Below are 20,304 nucleotides of genomic sequence, written 5' to 3' on the forward strand. Positions count from 1 at the left end.
GGGGCCGTGCCGCTGGAAGGGACCTTGGAACGCGCTTCCCGCCCTCGGGGACGCTGCTGTGCGCGTGCGCAGTGCCGGCGCGCGGCGCCCGTGCCACACACAGCATGGCGGAGCCGCTGCCCGCCGCGCCGCCGTCAAGCGGGAGCGGCCGCAAAGAGAGCCTGGGCTGCGCGACAGCGAGCGGCGGCGGGCGGGGTGAGTGAGCGGGGCCGCGGCCCCGGGGTGAGGGGCGAGGGTCGGGCAGGGCAGCGGGGCTTTGCCTGGGGCGGGAGGCGCTGCGCGGGGTTTGTCTGCGGCGTTTGTCATTGCCCTGTGCCGGGCTGGCGGCGGCATCATCGCTGGTGTGCGGGGAAGGGACGGGGAAGGGTGTGCAGCTGTAAGGGTGCTCGTCGCTGCCTGAGGCCGCGCAGATGCTGTGTCTTGGTGTCGGGTCGCTTCTCCAGATGTTTCCAGGCCAGCTGTGTGCTCAGGCCCGGGTCGTTGTCTCTCCGTGAAATGCTTTCCCAGGATGAATCCGGAGGCCTTTCCCGTTACCTGTATAAAATTCCCCCTCCCACAGCTCCAGGGGAGAGCGCTCCTCTCACCCTGCGCTTGGCTCTGGGTGGCAGAGCCGGCCCTGCACAGCCTCCAAGGTGGTCACGGAATTAATTAGGGTGGAAAACACCTCTGAGATCATGAAGCCCATTCCAATGGCTGACCACCCTTTCTGTGAGGAAATTCTTCTGCTGTCCAGTGTGAAATCCAGCCCCCGGCACAGCGTGAGGCGATGTCCTCTGATCCTGTCGCTGGTGGCCAGGATGATGCCAGCCATCACCTGGCTACAGTCTCCTTTCAGGTGGCCCCATAAGGTCCCTCTGAGCCTCTTGTTCTCTTGCTAATCCACCCCAGTTCTCTCAGCTGCTCCTCACAGGACTTGTGCTCCAGATCCTTCACCAACTCACTGCCCTTCTCTGGGCTCTGCTCTGTGCAAGGCAGGTCATGGATGGTGCTGTTCCGAGTAGGTTTTGCAGGACAGCAAGTGTTGTACAAAAATGTTCGTATTTTTTATATGAGCTTTTTTTGAAAAAAAAAAACAGTTGTTTGCATCAGTGTAAGGTGGTGTTGGTGTTCATTTGTTCTTACCCTCCTCTGTTCCTTCTCTCTTACACAAATGTTCATCAGACTCCCCAGTGTACCAGTCCAGGGATTGAGCTGAGGGAGTAGCTCTGGCATCCCGGACCACAGACTGCTGCTGTCTGTCTTTCTTTCCTTTCTGCTCTGGCTGCAGTTTCTTATCCCTGATCAGGCCCTGCTTGCACAGTCTCTAGAGCTTTTGCTGAGCCATCTACAAAAAATTCTAGCCTAGCAAATCAAATCAGGGCATAGTTGTCTGTATGGTGAGTTGCATGAGCCAGTTCAGGAAAGGGGCAAATTGAATGTTCTCACTGATTCACAGGAGAAGGTGGAGGGAGGTGGGGAGCACATTACTTTGTGGATAGATAGGCTTGGGCTGCTGTAAGAAAACTGCCAAAGTTAATTTGGCACCTCATCACCTCATCTCTGGGCCCTGCATAGACACTGTTCCTCCAGCATTTCTGGAAATGCTATCTTAGCCATGCACATCTGTAGTTCTGTCATGGTTCACTCCAACCTTTTGTAACATGGAAAAGAAGCATTTTTTAAAAATCAGAAGCTATTGCAGATGAAAAAATGAAGATGATTAATTTCATTCCAGTGTCCTGACTTTCACAGTGGAATAGCTTGGATTCGTGCCAGACAATTAGCAAGCTATGTGATGATGTTGTTGGGAACTACATCCCACCTGTATACCATATCTTCACCATATCTCTGAGGACAGTGAAGTCCAGAACACAAGGCTGGTTTTGGATGTCCATCTGCCTGGAAAAAAGTGTGGGATAACAACTGTTGAAAAATTGCTTGATACCTGTGAAGTCTGGGAGAGATTTTTGCTTGACCAGAACTGCAGGAAAAATAAAACATGTGAAACAATAAAAAGCAAATATCATGTCATAGTTTGTGTGCTTTCTCTCCCAGACAGAGAAATCCTTGCACAATAATACCCTAACAATTTATGCACCCTCCCCTATATGCTATTCACATGGCCCTTTTAGTCCAGTAATGAATTTTGGTCTGGGCTCTTCTAACAGTTTATTGGATTCTCTCTCCATGTCCATGCAGGCAAGCTATTAACTGTGCTTATCTTGAGCTGCAGCTTCTGCTGATGACCATGAGCTCCTTATCTTCTGGTTTGTGCTACTTGTGCACCTGCTCCCAGTAGAGCATGGGAAACTAGAATAAAGTCCTAGGCTTAGGATAAACATTACTTAGCAACAACTAAAACATTGGTGTGTTGGCAACATTCTTCTCATTCTGAAGGCAAAACACAGTTCTGTAGCAGCTACTGGGAAAATTGCTAAGGAAATTAACTCAGTTCCAGCCAAAAGCATGTCTAGGCAAAAGTCCACATCTTTCAGCCTAAGGCTTGCAGCAACCCAAGCTAGATATGCTAAGCAAGTAGGTATAAGCAAACAGCATTCTAAGTCACACAGTATTATAATTCTAAGTGATTCCTCTGTTCAGAAGTTACTTACTTGAGCTAAGCAACTGATGTCTCTCAACAAAATAATGTAATTTCTAGGTGCAATCAAAAAATAAGTGTTATAATTGATGAATTGTAGTAGAATTGGGAAAATAAGTTTTGAGGCCAAATGGAGGAGAGAGGAGTTTCTGGGGATAAGCAGAAGCTGAAAATTCTCTCATTGTGTGTGGTGAAGATACTGGGTAAAGTGATCTGTATTGCTAGAGTGCATGACATTGATCCAGTGCTCTCCCTCTGCTTATCTCTTGACTAATGTTCATCTTTTGAAGTTGACAAGAAAATAAAACCTCTACTGGAGAAAGTCTGTGACTTCAGTAACAGCTGTTGTCATAGGTCCCAAATCCATGGCCGGAAGGATTCCAGCACTGTATTGTGCTGCTCCAACATGTGTCTTGAAAATGTGCTGAAGAACTTTTACCTCAAAGTTCCTATCCACTCTTCATTTGAGCTCCAGTTTGGCTGGAGCTTTGTACATCCATATATATTTATATACAGAGACATATGTGTATCATATATATATTATTGTTGCTGTTGCACTTCATTTCTTTGTTAAGCACAAATAAAGTTTTTGTTCCTCATTTAGTAGAAATACTTTTTCCTGCATTCTGTTAGTCTTCAATCTTGCTAAAATATCCTGAAGAGTGTCTTGAAGACTTTGGTCCTCAGGGACTAGCAGTGTTTGTACAAAATGTAGCTCACAACATCCACAATTCCAGTAGAACAGAAACTCTAGAACAATGAAAGTACTTGATTTTGCTATCTTATCTGTCCTTGAAAGTTTTCTAAAAGCAGAATCCTCTGGGATCTACCAAACCAAATCAAAGTGTTAGGATTACAGTTCATCAAATCTATATTTGCTGTTTAAGTCCTCTAGCATAACTTAAGGAGTGTGAGTAGTGACATCTTTTATGGTGTTTTAAGTGAGCACCCCTAGTTATGCTACATATCACAGCAATGGTATTTGCCAATACAAATCTGACTGTGATATTTTTGTTTTTGAAGTGAGCTGTCTCTCATGGCTGGATAAGAACAGGTAGATAAGGAATTTCCATCTTTTTGAGGAATATGATTTTAGCAGATTTCAGTTGCTACTTTTCAATAATACTGAATTCTATTGTCTTCAGTCTTGCAAATAAAACAGGCTTCAAAATTGGTCATCAGCAGGGTGTTCAGTTTTGTGATAAATATCTGCATCAGTAGTAATTGAAACAGATACTGATGTTATTTTCATCCTAATCTAGTCAGTTCTCCTGTGTTGAATTGCAGGTTTTCAGTGGCTTGCTTTGGAAGACCTGGTTTTAATGGGCTGTTAGGACAGCATTTATTCAGTAGCTGGCTTGTTAGACATAGGACTCAGTAACTTAGGAAACACTGTTGAGCCTTACTCTTTCTAATTTTTCTCACAGGTATTATAAAGCAGTGAAAAGAAACTGAAAGAAGTATTATATGCCTTACTGATCAGAACACTGCTTCTGAAGTATTTGGGCAAACTACAAATATATATGTAGTAAAATCTACAAAGGTAAGATATCTTCCTTTTCTATTTTATTTAGAAAACCTCACAACTAATAAAAGCCTCTTTCACCAGTCTCTGTGTGTTTACAAAAGTAACTTTGTATTTCAAGAAGCAATGTGGAGCCTAAAACTTATTCTTTTGAGTGAATTCTGTGGAGTCTTACCAAATTCCACAAGGTTTTTCGTGATGAAGGCACATTGCCCATTACTTCTTCACAAAGCTTTTAAATCTATTCAAAAGCTTCTCAGTTTTATAAAATAGATCATGTAGGAAAAGACAGTAGCTCTTCATGATTTCAGGGTTAGCTGCAGTTTTGGCTTCTTTTACTTCCTGAATATTAAGTATGTCTTCAGGCATGTGGAGATTTCATGCTGTTCCCTCTGAAATAGAGGTCTACAGTGAGTAGGGAATCTTTTTTTCAGTATGAAAGCAACCTCTTAAGTGATGTGCAGTTCATAAATCTGGGATCTGCTAGCTGAACCTGCCACAGCTATTGTCAGTAAGAACACCATTTTGTAAGTTTGTTAGGCATTACATGAAAGGTATTAAAATGGAAAGCAAACATTTGCATTTGAACTTCTGTGAAGTTTCTGCTTCAGGTAGAATTCGTGTAAATAGAAACTGTATGTTTCACAGTGGCTACTACAATTATGTTCAATGACAGCATTCAGAAGAAGTGCAGCTCAACTGTGCCAAAGTCTTTGCTTTTAGAGTTCAGAATATCTTAGAGAATTGTGATGCTGACATCCAGCAGTACAGTTCTCAAATTCCCACTTAAATCTGAAGATCTCCAAAGTGTGTAAATACTTATTTGCGTTCACATATTCACACCTTTATGCACATTAAGGTCTCCATGTTTTTAGAACAGGCCTATATTGTGGATCTGCCCATAGAGATTCAGCACAAAGGCTGCTTTATTTCTGTGTGTTTGGTGTTTTGAACAGGCTGAAGGTGTGGAGAGCATGGGTTATGATCTCGAGCGCTTCGTGGGCTATGTGAACGAGGGGCTGTTGTGCTCCATCTGCCGGGACGTGTTGGAGGATCCGCTGCAGGCTCCGTGCGAGCACGCTTTCTGCACCGCCTGTATCCACGGCTGGCTCCTTCATCACAGGAACTGCCCTGAGGACAGACAAGTGATTGATGTGTCTTTGCTGCGGCCTCTCTACAGGTATCCAGCAATCTTGCTGTCTGTTCAAATTACATGAATTTAGGATTTCTCAGTTTTGCTTGCACAGCTTCTTCTATCAATACTGTTACTGAGACTGTCTTTATCCAGTATGCCTGTGGTGGACACAACTGCTTACATGGCAGCATTAGCATTTTCTATTTGTTATAACTAACTTCTGGGCATTCAGATTTCAAAACTGAAAGAGCACTTAGTTTCACCATTTTATATCTTGAATGCTGATTCTGGATACCTGTCTGGATATTATTCTGAATGTTCTATACAGCATCAAAATGTTTCTGTACTTTATTTTAGAGAAAGAAAGCAAAGCAACTTTTGAGGACACTAACTACACACTCTATATATCTTTTCAGTCTTAGTTAGATGCTGTAGTGGGGTTTGTAAATAACAATTCCTGGAGATATGAACCAAATTCCTGACAGTGGGGTTTGTAAATAACAATTCCTGGAGATATGAACCAAATTCCTGACCTTTAAATTCTTTTTAAAGAAGATCTTTTGACATAGGAATATCTATTGTGAACCACCTTGCCATGTAAAGCAGGCTGTTTTCACAAGTGTCTTCCATAAATGGTCAGGCAGATAAGATTGTCGTTCACCTTTTACAAACAAACTATTCTATTTTAAACTGTTAATTCCTACAAGTGTCAGCACAAAACAGTTTCAATAGTAGACTCTGCTTGCTGTTTAACACCTGCATTATCTAATCTTGTTCAGATTAACAGTTATGTATTTAAAGTCTCCAGCTACAGTAAATTTAACTTTGTTAATACTCACAATGTCATTTTTTATTCTTGGGATTTTACTGGTAAAATCTGGTAGTTAGCTATAGCATAGACATAGCTAATTTGAATTAATTAAATTAAATTAATTAAATTTAATTTAATTAATTAATTTAATTTTTAGGTTGTTTCATCTGTACTCACTGTAGTCCTTTAGTCTGGCGTGTTTAGAAACACAGAACTTAAATGGCAAATTAGTAGCCCTGGTGTTTATTGATATCTGCTGAACCAATGAAATTAAAAACCAATCAAACCAATTGAACCAATTAAAAATTATCAAAAAAATAAATATTTCATTTGCATATTTACATTTGGAGACTGAATTTTCTGTTAACATTGTTTCTTTCAAGCTGTTTTTTACTGATATGGTCACTTGAATTCTTAAAAAAAAAATTAATTAATCTAGTTACTCACAATTTTTTCTAATGGATATTAGAATCTTGCTTCTTTTCCCAAAAGTTCAAAATACAAATAATAATATATACAAATATATACAAATATATACAAATAAATAATAATAATGCTCCCAGATTTAAGAACAAATTCTTTTCTTTACATGTAGATATATGAAAAATGATTTGAACCGTCTTCAGCTGCATTGCAGAAACAGAGAGTATGGCTGTGAAATGGTTTGTTCTCTGGAGTCTATCGACAGGCATGAAAGGGAGTGTGAGTACAGTCAGATACCTTGCTCCAATGCTGGTGAGTAACATTCAAAGAAGTTGAATCCTTTGTATTTAAAAACGTGTTTGTCATCTTCCCATCCACAGATCTGAAATAATGGCCATTATTTTCCAACAGAAATTCAAACCTTTGGCACTCTTTATAGCAGTGTTTTTGAACAAAATATAATAACAGTTTATGGCAGTCGTGATGATTAGCAACTGTTTCTTATCCAAAAAATAACCAAAATGAACATGTTGAACTTCAAATGTGTGAAAATGTAGTAGTGCATTAGTTTTGCTTTCTGACAAATTCTGAGTTTGTTTTCCAGTTCTGACTGCATGTTCTGATGTTTGAATGAGTGCAGTAGCCCCTGCAGAAGACTTAGGGGTCATAATTTATTTATAAAATACCTGGTTGCCTGTTGCATGTGCAGCTGCCAACTCTGTGGCATGATTTTAACAAGAACATATCTTGGAAATAAGAATTATTCTAATCTAAATTTTGGTTAGAGTTGTTCATGCTGAGCTTTTTATTTAAAACAAGGCTATACCTTCTGAGAAAGAAGAATGCCTCTAAAAAGGAGCATACTGTTAAAATTTCCCATCTGATTTAATTTGAAATGTTGTATGTTCCTAGATAAAGTTAATTTCTAATTAATGATGCTAAGGGCATATTGAGTGCCATTGTAATTAATTATAAGATGATTAAGGTACTAGAATTGCTCTGCTGAAAGTTATAATTTTTCTCCGAAGTGACTTCTGCAGATGCTTGATTCACCTGTTCTACTTCCTACAGAATCAGTAGTGTTTTACAGATTTATGTATCTTACAGTGTTTTACAGATTTATGTTTTTACACCACACTGGGTGTCTGGTGTTTGGGGTGTGAAGGCTCTTACATCTCCTGAGCTCTTTCCCAAGAATACATAGAGTGTATTTTGAGTGCCTCAATTACAAATCATTATCTGTATTAGTAAAGCTCTTCTACAGAGCTCATTTGTCATTTTCTAGCATGGTTTGTTGGGAAAGTTTCAATACTCCATTGTTTCAGTTTCCTTAAATTGATATTCTCTTCAAATTAAATGCAAGTGTATATTTCAACAAAGTGAGCCTCAAAGATTAAACTACAAACTTCCTAAGTTTGACTTCATAAGTTAAGACTACAAACTTCAAGTTTAGAGTGTTACATTTAGCAATAATTTATATAGTGCTTATTTTTGATTCTTTATATTTTACTTTTAATCACTCCAGAACTGCAAAGTTTGTATCCCAGAATTTCTGTGGAAGTACTTCCAACTTTGTATGAGTTATTAAATGTTCATAAATGTACTGGTTTGGAGGACGGGTGTCTGCCAAGAAAGGCAGGAGCTTCTCTTTGAAATGGAGAATGTAAACCTCCTCCCTCCAAATTATTACAATTTTGAAATTAAGGGGCTCTCAGGCAAATATATGGGAATTAGGAATAACAATTCTTTACCAAGAAAATTAAAATAGAAATACAATATTACAAAGAGCAAACTCAAAACACTGACAGTCAGAATACAGCCTGACACCCCGTCAGTCAGTGTGTTGGTAGCAGTCCAATTAAATGGTGGCTACAGTCCTCCTGCAGTGGCAGATGTGGTTCAGCTGGAGCAGTGCTCCTGTAGAAGGTGCAGTTTTCCTCTGAAGGTCCGGGGATGATGTGGGGAGGTCTGGTTTTCTGCTGGAATCCAGTGGAAAGAGGGTATCTTGCTATCCAAAATTTCAGTTTTTATCTAGGCAGGAAAGGCTTGACTCCTCCCCCTGGCTGGAGCATCTCCCATGGAATGATGTAATTTTATCAGTCATTCAGATGATACCTTCCTGGAGGGAGGATGGGTTGTGGAAAAGATAAAGATGATTGTCCCACCTGGTTTTAAAGATGGCCCATTAGCAGATAATATGTGCCATGGAGATAAGGATCACTGCCCCACCTGGCTTCAACAGATGGTTATAGAATACACATTTCTGGTCACATCCTGTATTGCATTACAAGATCATAAATAAACTATTTTAATTTATTAAACTAAATAACTCATTTATATGGTCTAGTACGTTATGGACAAGACCAACAAATTGTCTGGTAAACAAGTTTGCATTCCATCTCACCCACATCTCTCTTTACTACGTCTTAGGACTTTTCCCGGTGTTTGATAGCATAGTATTTTTTATATATGTGTATTCTTTATCAGTTCTGGTCATTGCAATCTATGATGGTGGCACAGGTAAGCTGCTGGTGTCTTAGCTTGGTATCAGGATTGTCATTATGAAGTTGATTTAATGCCAGACCAGCAGTAGAAGACTTTACAGAAAACACTCCTTCCAACATTTCAGTTAGTGGACAAGTGCGTTAATAAGATCTTTAAACAGCATTGCATTAGTAGCTACGTATGTGTAACTGTCACATTTCATATCCTAAAGAAATCACTTTCCTCAGCTTCCTTTCCTGAGTGTTCTTGTTTGGAATGACCCAGAGTGCCTTGGTTGTACGTGTCAGTGTTGCCTGCTGTCCCTTGCTCAGGCTGCACGGTGCAGGTCGAGCGGCGTAACCTGGACGGGCACCTGGCGGTGTGCGAGTTCCGGAGCCGCCAGTGCCCCAACGGCTGCGGCTACACCATCCTCAGCGCAGAGGACACGCAGCACAACTGTGTGGCAGAGCTGAGAACAGAGCTGGAGCTGCTCCGGTACAAACCTTCTCTTTCTCTCCTGGCTCTCTTGGGCTGGGCTTAAAGTCACTGCGTGAGGCACTTTGAAATACTAGCACTGGATTCTGGTATGTGTTAAATGGTCCATTCATTACTTGATGATAACAGGCCAGAATTTTATTATGTGTCAGCATAGACTTCAAGTTCTTGCTGTTTTAATTCTATTGTTGTTGGGGGCTTTTGCTAAGTTACTATACATCTTAAAATATCATTGCTTGCAGTTGAACAGCACTGCAAGCTTACTATTTAAAGTGACAAAAAACCTAAGAAAATTGAAATTGGCAATTTAGTTTTTCCATTGGCCTGTTATAAATAAAAAGTTACATAATATAGTAATTCTATTTAGTTTTTGCTTTTACAGATTGAGAAGATAAAAATCTGTAATTATTTTGGCAGGTACAGGTAAACTGAGCCACTGAAGGTCTAATTTTGAGGTTTTTTAAGTCCTGGTAGATTAACAGTCAGTGAATGTGACTCTTCTTACCAGCATCCTTGTTTTCCTCTTACGTATGTTTCTGTATCTTTCCCTTTTCATCATATTCCAGTTTGACCTTTTTTTCCCCCCTCAAGCTCCTTCCCATTTGTATCTTTCAGCTCCTAAGTATTGTGCTTTTGAACACTTGTCAAGTCAGGCTCAAATATGGTTTAAATGCATTGAGACACAAGGGATTCTGCTAGATTGTTTCTGAACTCAAAAAGTCAATGTAGTGCAGTCTGGTTTTGGCTGTGAGTTACTGGGCTGCAACAGTTTACTGCATACTGTCATGTAGTGTCCACCAAAAAAGTGAACAAGATTACATAGAACCATGGAATCATTTAGATTGGAAAAGAGCTTTAAGATAATTGAGTTCAGCAGTTAATCCAGCACTGACAGGCCCAACACTAAACTATCTGTAAGTGCCTACCATGTCCACACACTCAGGCTGTCTCACTTCCATACATGTTTAGTAGTACTATAGGATTCAGATTTTATCTTGGCTGCCTCTATTTCATACCACTTAGCAAGCACATTCTGTAGACAAAAAGCAGAAAATCACTTAAAGGTCATAAATACACCTTCCTGAGCTCATGGAATTACTTGAGGAATATGATATGATTGTCCCTCTATAGGCTCCTCATGGGCACTTTAGTGTCCCTGGGCACAATTCACTTACTTATGCCTGTTTGATATTTTTTAATTAATAAATCATGCCTCTGCAGGGCATCCTGTAGAGCTTGTTGGGAATCAGTTCAGTCTGTTTGGCTGCAAGAAGGCTTTCTGGATTTTGAAGATCATTCTTTTCTCTGCTTACAAGACTTAACAAGGAGAAATAAACTTTTTAGGTCAGAAATGATCTGCAGAGTGGAGGAGGCAAAACATGAGATGGAGTCAAGGTTAGATTCACAGAGAAGGCATATGGTCCAAAAAGAGAGTATTCTGCAAAATGAAATTGAAGAACTAAAGGTAAATACAATCCTTTTTTTTCCTCTCTTAACAGTCTAGCTTTTTGCTTTTCCCAGTAGCAGTTTCTTATTTTGTAAATAAAGTCTCATACAGAGAAAAAGGACATTAAGTATGGGAAGCAAAACCATCAAACTTTGCCAGGTTAGCTCTGTGGAGAAGCAGGCTGGAGGCTGTATTCCTGTGGTTTATCTGCTTCAGATTCACTGGAGCTCACCTGAATACTCCATCCATGTTCTGTGCATGCATAACATTGTCAACAGAACAATGTGAAAATTATTTCAGTGTCTAAATGTAGAGTATACATCACAAACTGTATGTAATTAAGCATCCAGCTCCATTTTTAATTGCAATCCAAAGTGGCTTAGTCCAAAGCTGACACAGAGCACTACTGCCAACAGTGGTATTTGCACTGTGGTCAGAAGGTTAGAAAGCTTCACAGTAAACTTCATTGTCTTATCCTTTTATTCATCCTGTTTTTGTCATATTACAGAACAATAATTTCTAATGCAATAGTTTATAAAAGCTTTATAAAGTTTTTTAAAACTTTACAGTTTACATTTTTATTTTTACTGGATTTGATGTTAAATCCTTGAAGAATGTATCTGAAGAAAACCACAACCATATTTAGTTTTGCTTCTTGAAATAGAAAATAAAAGCAGCAAATGGTAAATTGACTGTTTCTTACCATACTTTGTAAAAAACAAAATATGAAAACAAAATATTTTTGAAAAACATACTGGAATCTTTAGAACAAGACAAGAACATCCCAGAAGGTGAATGCTGGATTGTGTCTCAAATTGTTTATATTTGTTGTGCTATCAAAAAATTATTTTGATGTTCTTATTCCTAAGACTCACTCACCCTACGAGCACGGCCACTTTGGCTTCATTGCAGCATCATTAGAAGGGGGTTTGTTTCTCGCAGTAAATCTGTATTTGCGTTTCAGAGCCAGATGTCGCGGATGATGTCGGATGTGCGGTCTCTGATGGCAGCAGAGAGACAGCACCGTCAAGAGCTGGAGCAGGCAGAGCTGGAAAAACGGGAGTTAATGGAGCTGCTGAAGGGGCTGCAGAAGGACTGCAGATTAACCACTACAGAGGGAAGCAGGAAGTCAAATTTCCGTCCTTTGACAAGACTAGAGAGTGTGAAAAGAAAACCTAGGGAAGTTACGGTTATCTAAATAGTACTAAGCTCAAAAAGCATTTTCTTCAAATACTGGCTTCTGGCAAACTACTTTCTTTGAATGATTGGTAAAGTTTATATAATTTCTGATTTACTTGTTTTCTTTTAAGGTCTAAATTGAAACTGTATTTCCTTTGGGGCCAGGAAAACAAATAGAAGATTTTTTTATTTTTTTTTTTTTTCTGAGGGAATACTGGTTATTAAAACCAGTAATTAGAAGACATATTTTCAGTTAATGGTTTTATAAAAAGGGGAAGGAGACTTGATTTATTCCCTCTTTATTACATCACTTACAGGAACCTTTCAAGACTGAAAGCTACAGCCTTTTAAAGTCAAAGATACAGATTATTATGGACCAGAAAGAAAAAACATTTAGGTATCTCTGTTTCAAACAAAAAAGCAAATGTGACCATTTGGGTTGTATTTAATTTGGGGAAAAGTGAATAGTAGAATTAGTAAGTCAGTAATGGAAATTAATTAGATGTTGTTTGTAGTCTGTAGAAGGTCTTACTTCAAAGGCTGGAAAGCAAGCACTTTAAATTCTAATTCTTCTGCTATGTAAAGGCTTCAGACGAGGTTGACTGTTACTTTAGAGCTTCTCATTCCCCAAGCTGATACACACTTACAAGATAATACTAAAGCCCGAGGTAGTAGAATAATCTAAAACCCTTTAAACAGATGTGTGGATAACTTTGAGTTTGTGGGAATGGATCTGCTTCTCATTTAAAAATTAGAAGCTTTTATATGTGAAAGTATCAGGTATTTCTACAGGATCTTTTGAGCATAAGACCAGTCAGTTTACTCAATGTCTTTAAAGTATATATAGATACCTAGAGTATCCTTAATTTTCTTGGCAGGTTTAAGGCCACTTGATATGCACAAGAGATGAATATTTCCACAGTCACTTGGGCTTCAGACATCTGTGTTAGTGGTCAAGCAGGCTGCAGGGAGTGCCAGAGCCTGGCACTGACATCAGAGGGTAACAGGACACTTGTGTGAGTGTGAGTAGTCAATGATCTGCTCTGCTTAGCAGTACAACTCATAGGGCAGGTGGAAGGGTTAAGGGACATTAGAGCATCTGAGGAAAAGATTGACTGGCAGTCATTCTCTACCTCCCCTGGAGCAAATGTACCAGTCAAATGCACCTCAGAAAGTGGAGGATCACTAGAGGTGAACCTAGGGTGGCAGCTCTGTGATGGGTTGGCCTGGCTAAAGTGCGTCTACACCAACACAGTGTGGGCAGCAAGCAGGAGGAGCTGGAACCTTCCTTCAGCAGGAAGACTTTGTTGTTGTCACCATCACAGAAACATGGAGGGATGACTCTCGTCGTGAGAGTGCAGCAGTGGCTGGGTATAAGCTCTTTAGAAGAGAGAGGTGAAGCAGGAGAGGTGGTTGGATAGCACTGTACAATAGGGAGTGTTTTGATTGTGTTGAAATTGGTGATGAAGATGACAAGTCTGAGTGCCTCTGGGTAAGGTTCACAGGGAAGGTCAGCAGGGCAGATGTCATGGTGGGAGTCTGTTGGAGACCACTCAGCCAGGAGCAGGTTGATGAGGTGTTCCACAAGCAGCTGGCAGAGGCATCACAGTCACCAGCCTTTGTACACATGGGTGACTTCAACTTGCCAGATCTCTGCTGGAAATACAACAGAGAGGATCCTAGGGGGATCCTGGAATGCATGGAAGACAGCTTTCTGACTAACACAATGGTAAATGAGCCTAACAGAGGAGGAGCCAGCCCTGTTGTTTGTGGGCAAAGACTGGTGGGTGATGTGATGTCAGTGGCCATCTTGGGCAGAGTGAACAGGTACTATTAGGGTTTTCTGTACTGGGTAAAGTAAAGAGAGGCACCAGCAGAACTTCTGCCTTGGACTTTGGTGAGCAGAGTTTGGTCTGTTTAGGACATGGATTGACCAAGTGCCTTGGAAGTCAATCCTGAAGGGCAAAGGAGTCCAGGAAGGCTGGATGTGCTTTAAAAAGGAATTGTCAAATATTCAGGAACAGATTGTCTCCATCAGGGGAAAAGACAAGCATGGTTAAACAGAGAACTTGAGCTGGACCTTAGGGGAAAAAAGAGAATATATACCCCTGGAAGGAGGGTCAGGTAAATAGGGAGGACTATAAGGATGTCACAAGGTCATGTAGGAAAAAGATTAAAAGGGTCAAAACTCAACTAGAACTTGCTTTGGCCATTACAGTTAAAGACAACTAAAAAAGTTTCTAGAAATATGTTGACAGCAAAAGGAGGATCAAGGAGTGTCTCCACCATTTGTTGAATCCTGAGGGTGGTGTACTGACAAGGGTTGAGGAAAAGGCAAAGGTACTAAATTTCAGGATCAGTTGTCCTCAGGATACCCATCTCCCTGAGATGGAAGGTGTTGATGGGCAGAAGTATGAAGCCCACAAAGGCCAGAATGAGGTGGTTAGTTGTCACTAGAGGGGCAGACACAACACACAAAAGGCACACTGTACTTCAGAAGTTTATTACAATACACCATCTTTTATACCCTTTACCCAGTTTGCATTTTCATAACTGGTCACAATTAGTCAAGAATATTCATTGGCAGGAAGTTTTACCACCTCTGTTCTTCCCAGAACCTTTCTAAAAATACTTTTCCACAGCTTGGGATCTTTTTCCTAGTTACCTTCACTTGCTCGTCTTCGCCTCTTGCTCTCTGTGATAACAGCCTTGGTCAGAGAATGCTTCTCAAAACAAACCTTGTTTGTTAACCCTCTGTGACCCACAAACCAGCTGTGGGTCCTACTATAGTTAGTGACCTGCTATGCCAGATAAACACCTACCCAGGTCTATGGGCCCTGATGGGATCCACCCCAGAGGAATGAGGGAACTGGCAGAAGTATTTGCCAAAACACTTTCAATTGTCTGTCAGCAGTCCTGCTTAACTGGAGAAGTTCCACAACACCCATCTACAGGAATGGTTGGAAGGATGATGTGGGGAACTACAGGCCTGTCAGCCTGACCTCAGCTCTGGGCAAGGTTCTGGAAGATACCATCCTGGGTGCTATTACATGGCACATGCAGGACAACCAAGGGATCAAGCCCAGACAACACAGATTTTAAAAAGGCAGGTCCTGCTTAACTGGTCTGATCTCCTATAACTAAGTGACCTTAGTCATAGGAGAAGATGAGGGAAAGTGTGTGGATGTTATCTATTTAAACTTCAGTAAAGCATTTCACACCATCTTACAAGTGTCCTCTAGAAAAACTGGATGCTTGGGACTTGGATGGATGGACTGTCCAATGGATAAGAAGTTGTCTGCTTGTTAGGCCCAGAGAGTGGTGGGGAATGGAGCTAAGTGCAGTTGACAGCTGGTCACTAGTGGTGTTCCCCAGGGCTCAGTATTTGGGCCAGTCCTGTTTAACACCATTATTAGTGATCTGTATGTGGGGATTGAGTGCATCCTGAGTAAATTTGCAGACAACACTGAGCTGGATGGGAATATTGATCTGCTCAAGGGTAGGAAGGCTCTGCAGACAGACATGGACAGACTCAGTGTGCCAAGGACAGCTACTGAGGTTTAGTAAGGTGAAGTGCTGAGTCCTGCACTTGGGCTGCAGCAACCCCATACAGTGCTATAGGCTGAGAGTGGCTGTGGAGCTGTTCAGCAGAAAGGGACTTGGCTGTGCTGGTTGACAACAGGCTTAATATGAGCCAGCGTGTGCCCAGGTGGCCAAGGACAGTGGCATCCTGGCCTGTATCAGAAATAGTGTGGCAGTGATTGTCCCTCTGTATTTGGCACTGGTGAGGCCACATCTCAAGTACTGTGTCCAGTTTTGGCCCTTCACTTTAAAAAGGAAATAGAAATACTGAAACATGTCCAGCAAAGGGCAACAAAGCTCATGAAAGGTCTAGAAAGCTGTCTTGTGAGGAGCAGCTGAAAGAGCTGGGTTTGTTTAGTCTAGAGAAGAGGAGGCTCTTCAACTCCTTGAAAAGAGGGTGTAGCCAGGTGGCGACTGGTCTCTGCTATGTGTCTACAGTGAGAGGACAAGAGGAAATGGCCTTAAGCTCAGGCAGGGGAGATTCAGATTAAATGTTAGAAAAATATTTTTGCTGTTAGGGTGGTCAGACGTTGGAATAGGGTGCCCAGGGAGTTGGTGGAGTCACCATCCCTGGAGGTGTTGAAGAGGTGTCAGGATCTGGGGCTGAGCAATGGTTTAGTGGTTTAGGAATTGCAGGGGTAGTTCTGGGTTGACAGTTGAACTTGGTCTCTTCCACCCTTGATGATTTTATGATTCAAAGTTTGCAATAGGATTTTTTAACAGACCCACAAATTAAAGAGGCATTTATCTGTAAGCACTGCATGAGAAATCTGTTCAAAGACTTTCTCCAAACTTTTTACACAGTCTGTTCATGTTGTTTATAGTGGTATAACTAAGCCATGTTCTCAGCTCATCAGTGGACTAACTATAAAGACATCTGGCCTTCTGTTCACTGAATGTGTTAAATCAGTTTTGAAGGCTCAGGAATATGTGTGCAGTTTCAACAAAATTAACAGAGTATGTTAATTTTATAGTTCAGGAAGCAACTGCATTACTGTGCATGCCTTGCTGTCACTCAGAGCAATGCTTTTATAGCTAATATCATAACCAAAGAGAGAGGCAGCACTCTTCTTTAGCACATAGTCTACTATGAAGATTTGTGGTTAGAGGTGTCTGAACTTCAGACATTAATAAATCCTTCTAACTTGCAGTGTCTTTAGTACCACTGAGGCAGATGTGCACATATTCAGGTATTACATATTTAAAAACTGGTCTTGTGTATTTAAAAACTGACATAAATAGCTCTTCTGTAAAAGCAGGGGTTTTTTTTCAGGGAAAAACTCCCACATTCAAAGTAATTCAGATAATTGGGACACTAGCAAACTCACCAATTCATACCATAACACATCTCTTAAGCAGCCATATTTAATAATCTAAACCAGTAAACTAGTAGCTATAATTTGGGAAGACTTCATTCACTGAATATTCAGTGGTCAGTTCACTTACATCAGTGTGTGTATTAAAGCAATAGGTAGAAAGTAAGAATGCTGTTACTCTTGTGTTCTAAACAAGCAAGCTGTGAGTGTCTGTGCTCTGCATGACATTATTGCAGCATTCACACTAATTTTCACCTTTTTGGCAACACCAGATTTCATGCTATTAGATTAAGTTAGTGCTTTTCTGTGTTCTGTAACTGTGATTGTGATGTGACTTTATCTACTTTGCCTAATGTAAAAAAGAAAATTACATCAAAATGCTTTAGAACTCGATGGATCATCTTTCCTCAGAGGGCAGTAACCCAATCTTTTCTATTCTGACCACAGAAGAAAGCAAGTTATCAGCTCTGTGTGTTCCTTATAATGGGATCTCTGCATTTGTCTGCTTTAGAACCTTCACCCACACATATATAACTAAATTCCTCCTAATATGGAAAACAGGGTTTATTTAATGTTTCCTTAGCATTTGGTCTGCTGTCTTTTCCCTAAGTGATGGACATGAAACTGCTTGAGGAAATGTGTTCTGGTGGTGAGGAAGGACTTTCTGCTGTGCAATCAAGCTCTGACAGTCCAGACTTCCACTGTGGAAATGTGGCAATGCTTTGGGCCCACCAGCTGCTGGAATGGGCTGTCAGTTTGGGTTTCCTTTAGCTGCAAAGAAGCACTTTCAGAGATGTTTTAAATAGGCACACAGTAGCTGATGGCATCAGGTCCCTCTGGTGACTTTAAGCTTTATGCCATTTCTGTGGGTTGATAACGGTTCTGCACTTCAGATTTTCCTTTGCTAATGAGCCTCTCACGGGATGGTATGGCTGAAGTATCATCATAATTTGACCAGTCTTACAATTACATTAAATTGCCCATTATGTTATTATTTCATCTACTTCTTGCTTTTCCAGTCTCATGTATTATGCAGCTCTTAATAGCAGTTGGCAGCAGCAAGGGATTTTTTTCTTTCTTTCAAATACTCTGTTAATCCTGTTCACAAAAACTAAGACTCCAAATGTTGTAATAGACTTAAGTTAAAGGCATTCACTTGGAAATGCTACTCCCCTAGTCATGATCATACTTTAGTATTATATGAGGCACTGCTAAAAGTGCATTACAGGAGGATTCTAGCACAGAATTACTGGTATTACTATTCTCATACTAAATCACACTTTAATCAAGTGGAACTGCTGCTCCAAGTGGACCAGTAACTGCAAATTGTTGTATTTTGAGTTGCTGCTTCTGGCTCTTTGCAGCTGGAAGAAGGAGATCAAAGAGAGAACAAGTGTGGTGTGATTGTTCCTTCAGCCCAAAAGCAGAAATGTGGCTGCACCAGCTTGTGCCACCATACAGCTTTCAGTGTGAGCTGCCAGCGTGTGGCAGGGAGTTAACATGGCATTAGAATTAAACAGAGATCAAATCTTTATCCATATGTCAGTGTCACAGTACCAAGCCTGGGAGATTCAGAAACAAAATTCAGACAGAGCAAGTGGATAAGTAAGGGATGTGGAACTTGCACATTAAAGAGTTTCTTATCAGTATAGAAGGGAAGGGAATTGCACAATCAAGCAAAGTACCTGCTATAGTGATGTATTTTCACTGGCCAGAAATGGTTTTATCTGAAATGTTCGTAGGTGTTTGTATGAAGTAATGTATTAATAGACCCCAGTCGCAAACAGTTCCTACAATTCATAGAAATTGGTAGCCTTGCAAATGGAATTTCCCATGTGCTGTCCTCTTGGATGTTTCTGGCATGGTGCTTTCCTCAGAAGTGCTGGGCAGTATTGACAAGGGGCAGTGCTAGCCTGGCCTTTCTCCCGTACTGGTGTCAGATGGAGTACGGTAGGTCAGGGAGATTTTACCACATAGAAGATGCCTTTATAAAGACCTACAATTCTATGCAACTTTCTATTAACTGAGTAAACACTGAACTGTCTTCCAGCATTATGGGTCGCTGCCAGTCTATTTACATTTTCTACCTTTATATGCACAAGGATAAACCAGCGTTTAACAGATCTCAGTCTCTAGTGTGTATAAGAAATGGTAACACTTTGTATCACTTTGAAGTACACTTTGTATAAAAGTTTAACTAATAAAGGGTCTATGCTATAATTAACACACTTTGGTTCACTTCATTCTGTACAGAAGTTTGAGTACCCTCTTTATCAGACAGAATGGCAGCATTTGGGTACACCAGCCTGCAGAGCACTGCAGTTACAGGCTTGGTGCCCTGGAGTAGGTAAGGCTGCATTTTTCCTCCTAGAGGGAGCAATAAACAAAACAGCTGTTCAGTCAAACTATCCCTTCTCCAGATTCCCCTCCCACCTCATAGATGGGAGATTCTGAATGGGATGAGCAGCTGCTTGGAAGGCAATGCACTGGCAAAAATTGAGAATTCCTGGAGTACAGTATTCCAGTGCTGTACAGACAACAGGACAATGAAGGGGCAAGGGAAAATTCATTCTCCGTCCATCAACTGCAGGGATCCCACCCCAATGCAAGTTTTTTTTATGGCCACTACAAAAACCCACACGGGAACATGTAAGAAGAGCAAAACAACAGAGCTGTTGTATTTGCTTAAACATGAGCAATCTGGACACGGGGCACTCAAGCAGCAATTTGCTGCATGCAGTCCCCTGCCTTCACTGTCCAGACACTTGTTCTCTCACCTGATGGAGGAGTTACTCAGCAGAAAAAAAAAAGGCTGAAAGCCAACACGGCACAACCAGAGACCAGCCCAGGAACTGGGCTGATAACCTGTGATAGGCTGATAATCCTACACCTCTCCATGTGCACCTGACCCTCAGCCACATTACAGACTGCACAGCAGCTAAAGATCATGGAAGCAAAACCAAATGCACACTACTTGTCTCACCCTTCTGCCACACACAAACTGCTTTTGTCTGTCTGTGCTGGAGATCTCTTCTGCCTCACCCTCTTCCCACTGTTCTGCCCATCAAGTAAGTACAGGAGTCTCTGAAGTTAGCCACTTCCTGCTGTTCAATTCAGGAAACAAAACTTGAAATTGTCTTTTTTTAGATGGAGTATCAAAAGCAAAATTGAACACTTTAAAGTGTTATTTACTCTTTATGGTAGTAATCCCATTTTGAAGAGCAAACCAAGTAACAACTGAGTTTTAAATAGCATTATTTCATGCTGAATTTATCCATGAAAGGAACCACTTTGCATTGAAAGGTCACAGAACTAAATCCATTAATTAA

At 40.8% G+C, this 20,304-nt stretch overlaps 1 protein-coding gene across 1 annotated transcript; it reads left to right on the forward strand.

Moving 5' to 3' along the window:
- The first annotated feature begins 70 nt into the window (after positions 1-70).
- On the forward strand, positions 71-19,199 carry LOC306799150 (RING finger protein 151-like). The gene is made up of 9 exons (XM_079299761.1): positions 71-195; positions 4,006-4,121; positions 5,060-5,283; positions 6,645-6,784; positions 9,289-9,451; positions 10,796-10,916; positions 11,863-13,806; positions 15,173-16,300; positions 16,426-19,199. Exons 3-7 carry the CDS (start codon positions 5,078-5,080, stop codon positions 12,094-12,096), a joined length of 864 nt encoding a protein of 287 aa, XP_079155887.1. The 5' UTR covers positions 71-195; positions 4,006-4,121; positions 5,060-5,077; the 3' UTR covers positions 12,097-13,806; positions 15,173-16,300; positions 16,426-19,199.
- The last annotated feature ends 1,105 nt before the right edge of the window (positions 19,200-20,304 follow it).

The sequence above is a fragment of the Erithacus rubecula genome (genome assembly GCF_903797595.1).
Source record: "Erithacus rubecula genome assembly, chromosome: 3".
Classification (NCBI taxonomy): domain Eukaryota; kingdom Metazoa; phylum Chordata; class Aves; order Passeriformes; family Muscicapidae; genus Erithacus; species Erithacus rubecula.

Coding starts and splice junctions, on each gene's coding strand:
- LOC306799150 (XM_079299761.1), top strand. CDS start 5,078: ATGGGTTATGATCTCGAGCGCTTCGTGGGCTATGTGAACGAGGGGCTG. Junction 6,785..9,288: donor GATACCTTGCTCCAATGCTG/GTGAGTAACATT, acceptor TCCCTTGCTCAG/GCTGCACGGTGCAGGTCGAG. Junction 10,917..11,862: donor ATGAAATTGAAGAACTAAAG/GTAAATACAATC, acceptor TTTGCGTTTCAG/AGCCAGATGTCGCGGATGAT.